This window comes from Protopterus annectens, chromosome 3.part0 (assembly GCF_019279795.1).
Source record: "Protopterus annectens isolate FY-2018-M chromosome 3.part0, PAN1.0, whole genome shotgun sequence".
Classification (NCBI taxonomy): Eukaryota; Metazoa; Chordata; order Ceratodontiformes; family Protopteridae; genus Protopterus; species Protopterus annectens.
The window spans coordinates 810171263-810185758 of record NC_056731.1 but is presented as its reverse complement, the minus strand read 5'-3'; the positions used below and the strand labels follow the sequence as shown (position 1 = coordinate 810185758).

The following is a 14496-nucleotide window of genomic DNA, read 5'->3' as shown; positions in this document are numbered from 1 at the left end:
AACGCCTTTAAGAAATTGTTTGACCTCGAATCTAGAAGTCAAAGGGGGAGTCAAACGCAGACAACATGAAATAGCTGACAGGTGGGCTTTAACAGAAAAGTAAGCCAACCCAGGATTGAGCAATTCACACAAATAAGACAGAACCAAAGGAACTTCCATAGTTAAGTGGATCCAGGTTATGAGAAAGGCACCAGACATAAAATCTCTTCCATTTGGATAAACAAGATTTTCTGCTAGTGGGTTTCCTGGCCTCCTGCAGGACCTGAAGCATGTCTCAGAGAAAAAGGTATCTAAAAGGGATCAAAACCGTTCTACTCACAATGTAAGTTGAAGAGTGAACAGGTGGGGATGGATGAGAGACCCCTAGTATTGCGTGACTATGTCCACCCTATGAGGTATCTTGTGATGTTTGCCTTGGCTAAATGCAGTGGTAGAGGGAGTCACTACTGTCTGGGCCAAAAGGGAGTCACTAACAAGATTTTGGGAGCATTCTGTTCTATCTTGAACAGGACCCTCAGTATGACAGGAAGGGGAGGGAAGGATAAAGAAACATCCCTTTCCAAGAAAAAGAGAGGGCATCCACCTTCCAGGCCAGAAGACATGGGACTCTGGTGCAAGAGAGAGGAAGTTGTCTGTTCAGAAAGAAGGTGAAAAGATCTACTTTAGGAGTACCCCACTGATAGGCAATGTCCAGAAACACATCACTGAAGCATTCACTCATGGGACTGTGTTATGTACCTGCTCACAGAATCTGCCGCAATGTTCTGATCTGAGGAAATGTAAACCAACTGAAGAGTCACATGATACTGGACAGCTAAATCCCAAACATGAAGAGCTAGACTGCGCAGGAGATAAGATCTTGTCCTCCCTTACTTGTTAATGTTCCATATCACTGTGGTATTGTATGTGAAGATTTTGAGGGGCCCTGGTAGGAGAAGAGAATGAAAAGCCTGAACAGCCAGGAGAAGAGCTCTCATATGTTCCCGATATTGATGTGGTCCTTCTCTTGATGAAGAGACCAAAGGACCTGCACCTTCAGAGGACTGAAGGAGGCCCTCCCATCCACATCACAGGCATCTGTAAAGAGTTCCTGAGTGGGGACTTGAGGATGAACAGGAAGCCCTGGGTTGAGGGACAACTGATGAATCCACCACTGAAGTTCCAGCTTGAAGCATGAAAGAAGGGGAATTGGAAAATCCAAAGTATGAAAATGTTGAAGCTAGACAGACTTTAGGTACCCACTGGAGTTTGGCCAGAGGAAGCATAGGAATAGTGGAGGCCAGGAATCTCAGAGCCCTTATAAACTCCCTGGCCATAATAGAGTCCAGAAGAAGAAGGGATTGAAAGAATGCAATCAGAGTTAAAGCCTTGGGAGGAGGCAGAGATGCCAGCATTGGAAGAGTGTGTAGCCTGCACACTAGAAAAACATGACCCTGAGAAGGATTTAGGAATGTTTTTGGAAATTCACTGCAAACCCCAGGCTTTGCAGGAGACAAATAGCAAAGTGAAGATGCTGAAGCAAAATCTCTGGAGAAGAGGCCTGAATGAGCAGGTTGTCCACCTAAAGAAAGATCTGGATTCCCCTTAATTTACCAAACGCAACCACAGGAGTGAAACATTTGGTGAAGACCCTTGGGGCAGTAGAGAGTCAAAAGGGCAAAGCAGAGAACTGAAAATGCAAGGATGCAACAGAGAAACATAAAAACTTCCTGAAAAGGGAATGAACAAGAATATGGAGACAGGCATCCTTGAGATCCAGGGAAACTAGAAAGGCCTGAGGAGGAAGATGAGGAAACAAGGCTTGAAAGGATAGCATATGAAAGTAATGAACCTTCAAAAAGGTATTTAGCTGAGAGAGATCAAGAATGGGTCTCCAGGTGCCTTCTTTTCTGGGAAACAGAAACATTCTGAAGTAAAACTCCTTCCCCTTTTGAGGAGCTGGAACTTCTTGAATTGTTCCATGAGGCAACAGGCCCCGAACAACCTCTGGAAAAAAGGGCAGCTGCTCCTAAAGCGGCTGAAGAATGCCCAAAAAGGGAGGAAAAGATTTCCAAACCATATAATACCCTTGGTAAATTATGGACAGAACCCAAGAATCTTGAGTAATCTTTAACCAAATTGGATGGGACTGGGAAAGACAAAGAGAGAGAGGCAAGGACAGTCAGACAGTATATGGCTTGCCTGGAAAAGGAGGCTTCTGAGCTGAAGAAGTTTGAATAGACTTAATAGGAGGAGCCCTTCTACCACCCTTCTTATCTTTGGTGAAGGGTATGACTATCTGTGGATAAAGGCAGATTTATTAGGGCAATTCCTTTGAAATTTGGGAACAGGTGAAACAAAAATATGTTTCAAATCCTGTAAAGCCTTACCCTTTTCCTGAAGGGAACTGGCTCCGCAGCAGCAGCAGCAAAAGATGTTTGTTATCTAGAGGAGCATCCATCAACTTAGCCTTAATATCATCAGGTAAAGGGTGGTGTTGAAGCCAGAAATACCTCCTCAACACAGAACCAAAAGCAGCAGCTCTAGACGAGCCATCAGCTGCATCATAGCTGGATTTAATAGAATGGTGAGCAACTTTAGAAGATGACCCCAGTAAAGAAAGAACTAAAGTCTTCCCCTGAGAGTCAGGAAGATCTGAATTAACCTGGCAGGTCTGAGAGAGAAGAGCTAAAATATGCCCGTCATATGAATCTGGTAGTTTATAGCTCTAAAGGCCAAGGTAGCAGAAGTACACAATTCCTACCCAACCTCTCCATAGTTTTGCTGTCCTTGTCAGAGGAAAGCAGTTTTGTAGAAGGCAAAAGCTTAGATGGCTTATCAGAAGCAAGAGAAACAAAAGAAGGGTCAACAGAGAGATTAATAAAGGACTTTTCAATTCTCAGGCACCTGATAAAATGCATCATTTTTTTAGGAGCAGGGGGCAGGCAGTCAGGAGCCTGAGAAGCTGCAGAGAATGCATCCAACAAGGCAGCAAGAACCGAAGAGACAGCAGAGGGTCTAGGAAGCTACATTTGAAGGAGCTCATAATACCTTTGCTGATCTCAGCACAATCCCACTTAAAAATCTCAACCATACAGGAAATTGTATCACCAAAAGAAATCTCCTCAAAAGGAAAATCAGGGCTAATAGAGTCCTTTTCCTCAGAGCCATAACCCAAAGGTTAGGGAATCTGGGAAGAATAAGTCAAGGGATTTTTCATCCGAATCCACATTCTCATAAGATGAAACTTGCTCCCTAGGGCTATTAAGAGGGGTAAAAGACCAAGGGGGCAGGAACAAATACCCCATCAGGAGGCTTCAAAGCCATAAGGGCATTAAACAGACCATGAGTGAAATCTTGCCATTAATGGTCAGGGTCTTTGGAAGCAGGAAAAAGATGCTTTGTTTTCTGCCTTTTTTTTTTTTTTTCCCTAAGGGGATGTCAGCCCTAAAAATCTTAGCTGCCTCTGACCCCTGATGACACTTCATAAACGTAGTAGGAATCTCTTCTCTGGACAACATTTGAGGAACACCTCTAGGCCCTGAACATCTGAAATGGATGACTGCAAGAACTCCAGAGATGTGCAAGAAGCCTGATCCATGCCAGCCTCCGAAACAGTCATGGCAGAGGAATCTGACTGAAAAACCAGACAATCCTCCGGTCTTCCACTAACCTTGAGAGAAACATCCAGTACAAGCCAAAGAATCTGACCGAGCTTTCTTGGTCATCTTCTTCACAGATGGCTGACCCCTGGGACAGGAAGATTCCTCCACAGTATCCTTAGTCAGCAATTTAAGATACTGGTTCTCTAAGTGGATAGCTAAAGAAGAGAGATGACTATGCAAGGTTTTTGGAACAAAAGCCTGGCAAGTGGAAGAAAAGGTACAGTTATGAGAAGCACCTAAGCAAAACACTGCTCGCAATGAACTGTATGGAGAATTTGCCTCCCACACTGGTATTTCCTTTTTCTGGATGACATGAAACTAACAACCATAAAATAAAAGCAGATATGGAGAACTTATCTGAAAAATGGCTTGGTAACCAGCAGATGAACGAGTGTTCATATAGACGATCAAAGATGGCGTTCAGACTAGCAGCAAAGAATTCTAAGGATGGTACATCCGTGCGTCACCTTTATGCCCTATGGTGTGCATGGAGAGCATATGTGTACCATATGGTGTACCTATTACAACCTAAAAGCTTTGGCATATTGGCTGGATGTTGGGCTACCCTTCGCAGGGAGGTCCCTATTGTAAAGAATACTGCAACAGTGATATAGAAGGACATCTGTCATTATATTCTGTTTCTTACAAGTTACTGAAAGATGACCTCTTCCTGATCTATATGGCAAGTTCTGATCCAGTTTACCTGAAAGTCTATATGCCTAAAATGCATTGCTGGGGGGAACCACTAATGAGCATCGTGATTACGCTCCAAAACTGTGAAAAAGACAAACCAGTTAAACGCTTCTGTAGTGCAAGACATTATCTTAGCAAATGATAAGCACCCCTACTTAAGTTGTTATCTGGCTAGGCAGTAGCAGTTGTGGCTAAGAAGCAACAGTGGCAGAACTGAAGAGAGATTTCTTTCTGCCTGCTGTCAGTGCCAATAATATGCCCCTGACTTCACTTCCCTAAAGTAAAGCAACATGGCATGCTGTATTTTCGACAGCACTCACCAAGTGCTTTATTGCTTTGAATGTTGGCAAACAGTTAGCACCTTTTTTCTGCAACTACTAATATATGGATCATAAGAAGCTCCATGCACTACAAAGCATTATGATTGGTTCTCTGATCGTAACCCTGCATTATGTGTTTTCAACATGGATGCCTGGATTCATCTCTCAAACTTTGCTCTTGAGGTGAAATTTCTTGACATTCATATCTCACACACATAATACCGTGGTTATGATCTGAGAACCGCACACAGTCCTCTATAAAAAGAATTCCCATAGTATTATTAAGCCTCCGATTAGAATTATAAGATGTCAAGTCATTAACTTCCTTTAAAACTCATCTTGGTCTATATCTATCAATACTATCCATGCATCTATGGACACCTCTATAACTATATATATTTGCCTATTTATCTCTATAGCAAATAGAAATATCTTATCGACATGGAGTTACAGCAGTGAAACACTTGAAGATCGGTACATCGTGTAAGCTTGGCAATCAAACATATACCTTTATGAACCTAAACTGAAAATTCAGAGTACAGGTAGATTTGTAATGGAAGTGTTATTGGTGCTGCACATAGTGATGTTTCTTAAAAGCTAATTACAGCCAAAGTTTTTGGGTAGAGAAAGCCTCACAAATATTTTGGCAGAATGAACTTGAGTAGCTATAACCTGCACAGATGAGAACATAAGCACTGGATAAAGTAAAATATATGCCATACTATGCAAGAAAAAAAATAAAATATCCAAGCATATAAAGTAAACTTTTAAACTGGGGCAGCACAAGGAATATGAAGAAAACAAGGAACTAAAACAACACAATGAATTTAAAAGTGGGAACTGTTCTAGATGTTGCAGCATGCATTATTTAGATAATGCATGCCCAGCATGTAAAAGATGCTGCAAACCGAACGATAAATCATTTTGAAGTGGCATGCAAAACACTGGTTATGAGAAGATAACTACTGGCACTAGCTGAAAACAGATATACTCAGGCAGTTTGTTGCACAACATTATGGCTATGAGCTGCTAGCAAGCTTCATCCTAAAGCCTGGCTCTGAACTACAGTGTCTGTCTGCATTTTGTGTGACTCTTGTCTGAATCACTTAACTGAAAAAAAATCCTGGATCACAACTGAAGAGAGACAGTTGGGCCTTGTTGATTTATCTGGATAACAAATGAATAAATAATAGTTTAACTAAAATCTGCAGATGGTTCTGGTTAGTCTAAAGGACTTTGAGTTAGCAGATGCACATATGAGTATTTAAAAGAAGATTCCTACCGTGATTAATAACAACGGGCTACATAAATTACCAGACAAGATGGCAGTCATACTAAAGACTGTTCCATAGTATCTTTCGAACAGCATTTACAATGTTCAGTAACTCTTTTATTTGCCTTCATACTTTTGTCTAAAGCACGGTTTAGATGTCTGTATTGCTGAGCTGCTAAGGCTACAGGTTTCTCCTTCTGACCACAGTCAGTTTGCAATGTTTCTCCTAATGTGGATGTTCAGAATAATCGTGCAAAGCCTGCAGAGAGTGTTTGCTGCATTCAGTTAGCCAGACGGCTTAATCTTCTGAACAAATCATATAGTTTAATGTGAATTATCTCTACTAAGTAGTGTTAAATTTACAAAGGCCCAATGTTTTGAATACTGAGGATTTAGAGTCAGAGGCCCAAGGTTTCAATATAGCTGTTTTCAGAGCATGCTGCTTTAAACACTGGACGAAGGAAAAACTAAGCATTATTTCACAGTAAGACGTTGTCCTGCTCGATTCTCAGCTAGAGCGTCTTCTGTGTGGAGACATGCGTGAATGGGCGTACCTTCGTTGAAGGTTGTGCGTCAGGGCCGGCAACTCGGCACGTAAAAATTTACTGCCAATCATTAGAGGACCGGAGTTCTGCTGTGGCAACCCTATAAAAGCCAAAAGACACAACAACATGCATCTTCCACAGAAGTTATAGTAACAATGTGTGGTTAATCAAACAAATCAGAAAATGTACTTACAGGTTCTGAGATGGTGAATCAACAGCTGGTATACAAAGGTATTTCATGTCCTGTAAGAAAAACAAATGTTTAAGTTTGTGGTATCAAACTGAAAAAAAAAATACTGTCAAGATGAATAATAAATGTTCAGAACCTATAATTTAGCTAGCCTAAAATTTACTTTTTTTCTTTAAGAGCTTTCCAACAGTAGTTTAAAACTCACAGGAAATCAACAAAGAATCCCAAAGTCCACATAAATTAAAAGGCCAAAGTTTGAAGTGAGGAATATGAGACACAGAAAAAAAATATTACTCAAAAATCTACAAGCAAGTTAGACCTTTCATCTGTAATTAGAAGACTTTGGTACTGACACTTCATCGAACTAAAAGAGTACTTCCTTTAAATGCATTTAAATAAAAAGTGAAAATCATATGATGAATCACATGACGTTCAACACAGATGTTAAAATATTTATCTTAAAAACATATTCCTTCTTTTTTCACGCATTTATAGTTAATACTGAAGGTGAGTCCATGACATTTCATGGCATCTATAGAAATTTGTCATTTATATTCTGAATAAGTTTGTCATTTCTACTCCCCCTATTTTTTGCTAGATGGTCCAAAGCAGCAAAAGCAATTCCTTTAATTTTTGCACATGAATGCATTTATTCTACTCAAGCTTCCTGTTGTTTTTTTCAACATAAAATTAATCACAGATTGTGCAACTTGCAATAAAGACTATACATTTTGACAGCCAGCTGAAAAACCCTGGTGGTGCACATATTCTAGTGGTATCAGCCCACTAAATATTTACTCCTTCATTGATAAACCAACACCTGCTGTGTGAAATGCATGAGTGATATTTATATGTAGCCATTTTATATTCAATGTACTTGTGTTGCCACCTGTGAGGTGTTACTTTTAAAAATGTTTTTCATTTTGACATTCTTTTTATTGATAAATTTAGGATAGGAGCTAACTTTTTATAAATGTCTGAATTTCCTTTTACTATATTCAAGTTATATTTGATTACGTTCTTATTTATGCAGCCATCTACACTGATTCTCTATGATCACTACTTTCTGTGTATGAGACCTGTGCCATATGTTCCACATCTTTGTGTACAATGTACAATTTCCTGAGGACATGCCCTTAGCAACAAATATTGTGTTAATCATCAATTTATATCATTTTGTAACTTCTCTTTTGTGAGATCTCCTTTCCTATAAAACACACTACTTACTCTGATTTTAAATGCAAAGGATACATACTCCCAAAATGCTACAATGAGTTGCTGGCAGAATTTTTGTGACTCATTAATAACTGTTACCCTTTGTCATTTGATTAGGATTAATGAATTGTTATAAAATGCCATTACGTAAAGTTACTCACCTTACAGCAAAATATAATTACCTTGTCTTACTAACACTGGTGGTTGCGGTCTCATTAACATAATTTGAGAAACGCTACTCCTTGGGTATAGCTTCTGAAAGAAACAGCTAAATAACTTGTTATGCCTGCTTAAGAATGCTTCTACATAAACCAACCAGCATGGATAGAGACTGTTGTCAGTTACTCTGCTATGACTTGGGCCCTAATAAGCAGTACGGCGGCTGGGAGTGGCCATGAGATTAACCAACTGATGCCCAGTTTTAGCATTCTGGTGGATGATGATGAGGAATTACAATGCTATGTTATGAAAGCTCCATGATAATATCTAGGGTGGGCTGTAGCTAGCAGGCTAATCAAGTGCTTTAGATGAAGGCAGTTACCATGAGGGGGAAGTGGTGAAAAGATGGAATGTGTACATACTGTAGAAATATTGCTGAAGTTTATACTGTTTTCTGTCAGCATGCCATACCAAAGAGGTGTCATCTTAAAATAAAAATACAATTTTCTCCACAAAATACACTGCTGTTATAAATAAATCCTTCCTCCCATTGGGGCATGGTTGCATCCATGGCTAAACCTCTAATCTGCTGATAATGTTGACTTTAAATAGAATAAAATCAATACATTTTCAAAGAAAGGTTTATTTAATAGCATATGTTTCATTTTTTTAAGAATCCATCCCATATGAATTCTATGGCATCACCGAAAAGCAGTATATAAAAATTGACAAATATAGTTGTTAACAAATCCTTCTGCCCTACTTCCAATGGAACATTTTTTTTCTTTTAAAATGAAAAGAAACTGAAAAAAGATTTGATCTAAAAAAAAAATTCTTTCAATACTGCATTCATAAATATTGATACTGATCATGCATACATCCAAATAATAAATAGAATTTATACTTTTTGGAATTTCAAATTGAACTCTGCATTTTCAGACACTTGGATACATTTAAACAAATAATTCTTAGCATTTTTGGTACTCAAAACTTACAAATGTTCATAAAAACACTATTGTAATTTTCTTGCAGTTACTTCAATATAAGATGCAGGACACTTATCATAACCTGACACATAAATCAAACTGTTGGAAGATAAGTCAAAACACTTAGTACAGAACATTGTCTGGCTCTTAAGTTTTAGAATATACAACTGTCATTAAATGCTGGCAATGGAAATATGTGCCGGTTCCACTTGAAATCATCAAAAGCTTGAAACATCGAAATTCTGATCATCAGGACCAGAGCATCGAGTTTCAAACCATCGTAGATTCAAAGGGAATGTAAAGAAAAGAAACAAAACTCTAAAAACTATTTTATGCAGGGGGGCTTTGCCCCCCTGCACTCCCCCCCCCAACTTTAATATACCAACTCTGAGATCGCACTACAGTGGGGTAAAGGGAAATCTCCGTTTTAGCGCTATATGCAGAAGCACTAAACGGGAGATTTCCCGGACCCTGTCTGCAGTGCCATCACAGAGATGGCACATTCACAGACACAGTGTGCAGGGCACCTTGATACCCTGCAGAAACACTAGCTTTTTCACTTGTTTACTTACCTTTTTCTTCCCCTTGACAACATCGGTATTATAAACACTCGATATGGTCTCGACCATATGAATTTCGATGGTTTAGATTTTCAATGTTTTCAAGTGGAACCTATGTGCCACATCTTTTCAGTCCAGCTTTATTTCTCTTCACGTTCAATGTTTTTTTTTTCTAAAGTTTTTCAAGGTCTTCTCACTCTTATAAACAAATCTAAGCATTTTACCCACAACAGCTGAAAAGTTCCTCAACATTTTCTTATTCAATCTAATAATGATTTATATGCTACAGATAGCTACTGAATGAACAGACTGTCATAACACTGTTATTGGGTCTTAAAAATTAATCATACACAAATGTCCTAAATTAGTTTGGTAGCACACATCTTGCACTTATCCACCCTGTCCTGCCACAGTTCTTCTACCTCTCTAGTAATTAAAGGTCATGGGATGTCTCCATTTGAGAAACCTGTATTTAAGTGATTATGCTTCTACTGAAAGAAACAGACTTTTTTACCGTGTTACCCTTGACTCAGTGCAATTCAACTTTAAACTTTTCAGACTTGTGCTAATCAGGCTGCCCTCAGTCCAGAGGGTTTTAGACTCAGCAAAATAAATGAGATGATAGAAGGAGTGCTCCTTTACCCAATATTCAACATTCAGTCTGCAAACACTGCAGTCAATCTCCAAGTCCTGTCAAGATTACATGACTAATTAGCAAAGTCAAAGAAAAAAACAAAACACAATTATGACCACTTAGAGAAGGTAATTATTTTCTTTTGCCCCCTTGCAACTAATAAAGTGCTCACTTATATTTCATTCTCTAAACTTTTTAATTAAAAAAAAAAATCAAACTAATTATGTGCTCACAGATAAATACTTAATGTAAGAATAACCAAAGGTGTTCTTAATTTGATCACTGCTGCAGTACCCTACGCCTTATAGCCAGAAAGCTTCAAGGCATATTCCACATTTCCAAACTATTAGCTTGAGCTGAGCTAATAAAAAGACAGATTTGGGTACCAAACCCTTCAAAGCTTTCCTGCCACTGAAGAGAACAGTCCTTCTGCAGGCTTCACAGGATCAAAGATCTGCTAAAGCTGTTCCTTGGCTGGGCAGATAACTCCTTCGAGGGGAAAAAAGCTTCAATTTTACTTGTTTAATAAAACGTTTAATTTTACATACTAAACATTAATTTTAGCTGGAAAATAGACTGTCTTGTGCACCTTTATGCTGCTGCATTTGGAAGTTTCACTTGTTTACTTTTTAAGTTATTTCCTGCAAGGAGACTCTATGTTTAATTTAGGTTAATTTAGGTTTAAGACTGTGGTGAGCGTGTGTTAAGTGCTTTTTAAGGGCTGTTTTTTTTTTGGGGGGGGGGGGTCACTTTTTTGATACTTACCTTTTTTACTGATTGTTGCTGGGAATATAGCATCTTGTTCAGTTTGCCCATGGAACAACCTAGCAATTCCTCAGCCCTACATAAAAAATATATATGACCTATTGGGTATAGTTGCAGATAAAGAAGCAAACGAATCAAACAATATAACTTACTGCAACCTGGATGGGAACTGAAGGCAAACCAAACTTAAAAAAACTTAATAAACTGTTTATTCAATGACACTACACAAGTAAGCGCTTTTGCATTTGATTAACAAATGTCTGGAATTCATTAATTCCAATCCCCTAAACCAGCTCATCCTTACCCCCACTAGAGGTAGCAACATCCTTGACCTGGTCATTACTAACATGGGCGACCGTTACTCTACACCAATAGTCAACTCCTCCCTGGTTAGATCAGACCACAAACTAATCACCTTGGAAATTCACATCCCTCCCACCCCCTCCCCCGCAAAGGTAACCACCATGAAAAACTTCCTCCAAATCTAACTTTGGGCTCCTAAAAACTGAGGTAGCTAACTTCACAACAGTTGCATGACCGCCGAACCATACACCAATGCATTGTACGAACACGTACACAAATGCATGGATCTCATGCCATACCCTATAGAACCAACATGCTCTCCTCCAAAAAAAGAAAGCCAATCTGGTGGTCCGCTGCCATAAACAAACTCTACAACAGGAGGAGGAAACTGATGTTGCATAAGTTAAAGTCCCAAGACTGGAAAAACTCCCTTATCAGCCTCAACAAAAAGTTGAGATCCCTCATCAAATCCTCCAAAAGCTAGCTATGAAAACAGAACTGCAGTAGACAACCAGACGGCCTTCTATAGTTATGTAAAGAATCTCTACCGCAACACTCAGATTTGCTCTGAGGTACTGCATAATAGTACCTCCTATACTGAGCCAACAGATATTGCCAATATACTGGCCAACAGATTCAGTGCCAACCCCCCCCCCCCCAAAGGACCAATCACAATACCAGCAGATTGCCAGGCACCCAGTATTACTGCTGCACAGGTTAAAACAGCACTATCCAAGGCCAAGAATACAGCTTCTATGGGACCTAACAATATCCCTGCCTGTGTTCTACATGAACTACAGAGTGAACTGGCACCTCACCTGTGTGCCCTGTTCAGTCACAGCCTCACCTCAGGCTTTGTCCCTACCAAATGGCGCACTGCTACAGTTATCCCACTCCACAAAGGAGGAGCGACTACAGACCCTGGGAACTATCGCCTCATTAGCCTGATGAGTCTTATATGCAAAGCTATGCAATGCATCATCATGGACCTAATAAACAAGGATATAGGGAATCTCCAAACTCTGGATCCTACACAGTTTGGTTTTGTGAAGAGTAGATCATGCCTGCTCAACTTGGTCGACTTCTTTGAGTCAGTCACCAGAGCTGTGGATGAAAGCAAGGTGGCTCATACAGCCTACCTTGATCTGGCCAAGGCCATTGACACCATTCCCCACTCAGGAATCATAGAAAAACTCACTAAGCTAGGCATCAACCCCTATATCACTAGGTGGGTTCCAAGCTGGCTCACAGATAGAACCCACAGTGTGATGCAAACTGGTTCACAGAGAGAACCCACAGTGTGAAAGTAGCTGACTCCAAGTCAGACTGCAGACCAGTCACGAGTGGAGTCCCACAGGGTTCGGTCCTGGGTCCTCTCCTATTTGGTATCTACTTCTCTGAAGTCCAGGCCAACACAAAGGGACTCTGGCTGACAAAGTCCGCAAACGATTGCAAGTTGGGAGCTATTATTAACTCCCCAAGTGATTTTGACATCCTACAGAAAGGCCTCATTGAGACCAATGACTGATGTCAGAACTATGGCCTTAAACTCAATGCCAAAAAATGTGTCGTTATCCCCCTTGGGAAAAACCCAGTTCCCTTGAATTACCACATTGATGGTAGTCCACTGAACACAGAAGGTGTTATAAGAGATCTGAGAACACAGGTTGACAGCAACCTCTCTTTTAACCACCACATTGCCACTGTGGTCAGAAAGTCCTTCTATGTGGCACATCTCATTACTAAGGGTTTTGCATTCAGGAAGAAAGAGGTCATTGCCTTCCTCTACTCTTCCCTCATTAGGCCAATCATCGAGTACAATACCCCATTTAGCATGTACCTCACTAGACACCTGCAACAACTAGAGAGGCCACAAAAGTATCTCACAAAGAGGATCCTAGGCCTTAAACATTTGTCATATATGGACAGACTCAAAAAACTCCAGCTATTCTCTCTCATATCACCTACTTAGAGGCGATCTCTGCTTGACTTACAAAGCCATGTTTGACCCAGTTCTGTTAGAAATGCTACATCTTAGGAAATCCCAATCTCGCCACACCTCAACCTCATTACCACAATCAATAGAACATGCTGGAGGGACAGGTTCATATCCCAGAGACTCCCCATACTATGGAATAGACTTCCTATACATGTCAAGCAGAGCACCTCACTGGCCCTCTTCAAGAGAAATCTTGATGAGTGGATGGGAAATAAAAAATTCACTCCGGGGGTCACTCCAGTAGCTCTACTCGACAGAGGCACTGGGAACTAAGGTCAGGTGGCACGATGCCAGGGTAATCCTATGGGCTAGACTTGTAAAGGCTCCAAGGCCATTAGCCTAGTACACATCTATGCACCTATCAGATGAAGGTCTGATGAAGCATTTGTTAATCTAATGCGAAAGCACTTACCTGTGTAGTGTCGTTAAATAAACAGTTTTTTAAGTTTTTGTAAGTTTGGTTTGCCTTCAGTTGCCGTTCAGGTCGCTGTAAGTTATATAGTTCCTCAGTCCTACAGTCTTCCACCCACAAAAAGAAAAAAAATAATGGAACAGCCTTTCCCAACATAACAGGTATATTTTATTTATTTATTTATTTAACTTGGTTATCCGTTGCCCAATTAATACTCAACCCAAAAAAAACTAAATTACTCATCTTCCAACCCACCAAACATACTCAAAACAACTCTCACTTTAACATCACAGCAAAAGACAACACCACTATATACCCAAGTGAACACACTAAATTGCTAGGAGTGGAAATAGACAATAAACTAAAATTTGACATTCACATATCCATGACCATAAAAAAGTCCACAAAAAACTAGGAGCGTTATACAGAAATAAGCAACTTCTCACCAAAGCAGCAAAGATTTCAACAGCAAATTCCCACCTTATCTCCACTCTACTTTATGCCTCTCCAATATATACCAACCTAAGGCAATGCGATCTAAACAAGCTATAGACCTGCTACAACAAAATCACCAAATACGCCACAGGGGCATCCTACCGTAGTCACCACTGTCTCTCACTTGCTGAACTGGGCTGGCTTGAACTCCCTCACCTCCTTCAATGGTATCAGCTATCACTTGCCCACAAACTAGTAAACCATCCACTAAATGTCCCATCCCTCCAGAATCTACTCCAACACTATCGCACCACCAGACCACTAAGATCCAGCAATAAAAATCACTTGCACATAACTAAAGCC

At 40.0% G+C, this 14496-nt stretch overlaps 1 protein-coding gene across 2 annotated transcripts in view; it reads right to left on the bottom strand.

Moving 5' to 3' along the window:
• DUSP22 (dual specificity phosphatase 22) overlaps positions 1–14496 on the bottom strand; it is a 938178-nt gene that overhangs the window by 141369 nt on the left and 782313 nt on the right. For both annotated transcript variants that reach the window (XM_044065151.1, XM_044065152.1), the window contains exon 4: positions 6669–6718. In XM_044065151.1, coding sequence (XP_043921086.1) covers positions 6669–6718 — 50 coding nt within the window. The remainder of the gene's footprint in view (positions 1–6668; positions 6719–14496) is intronic.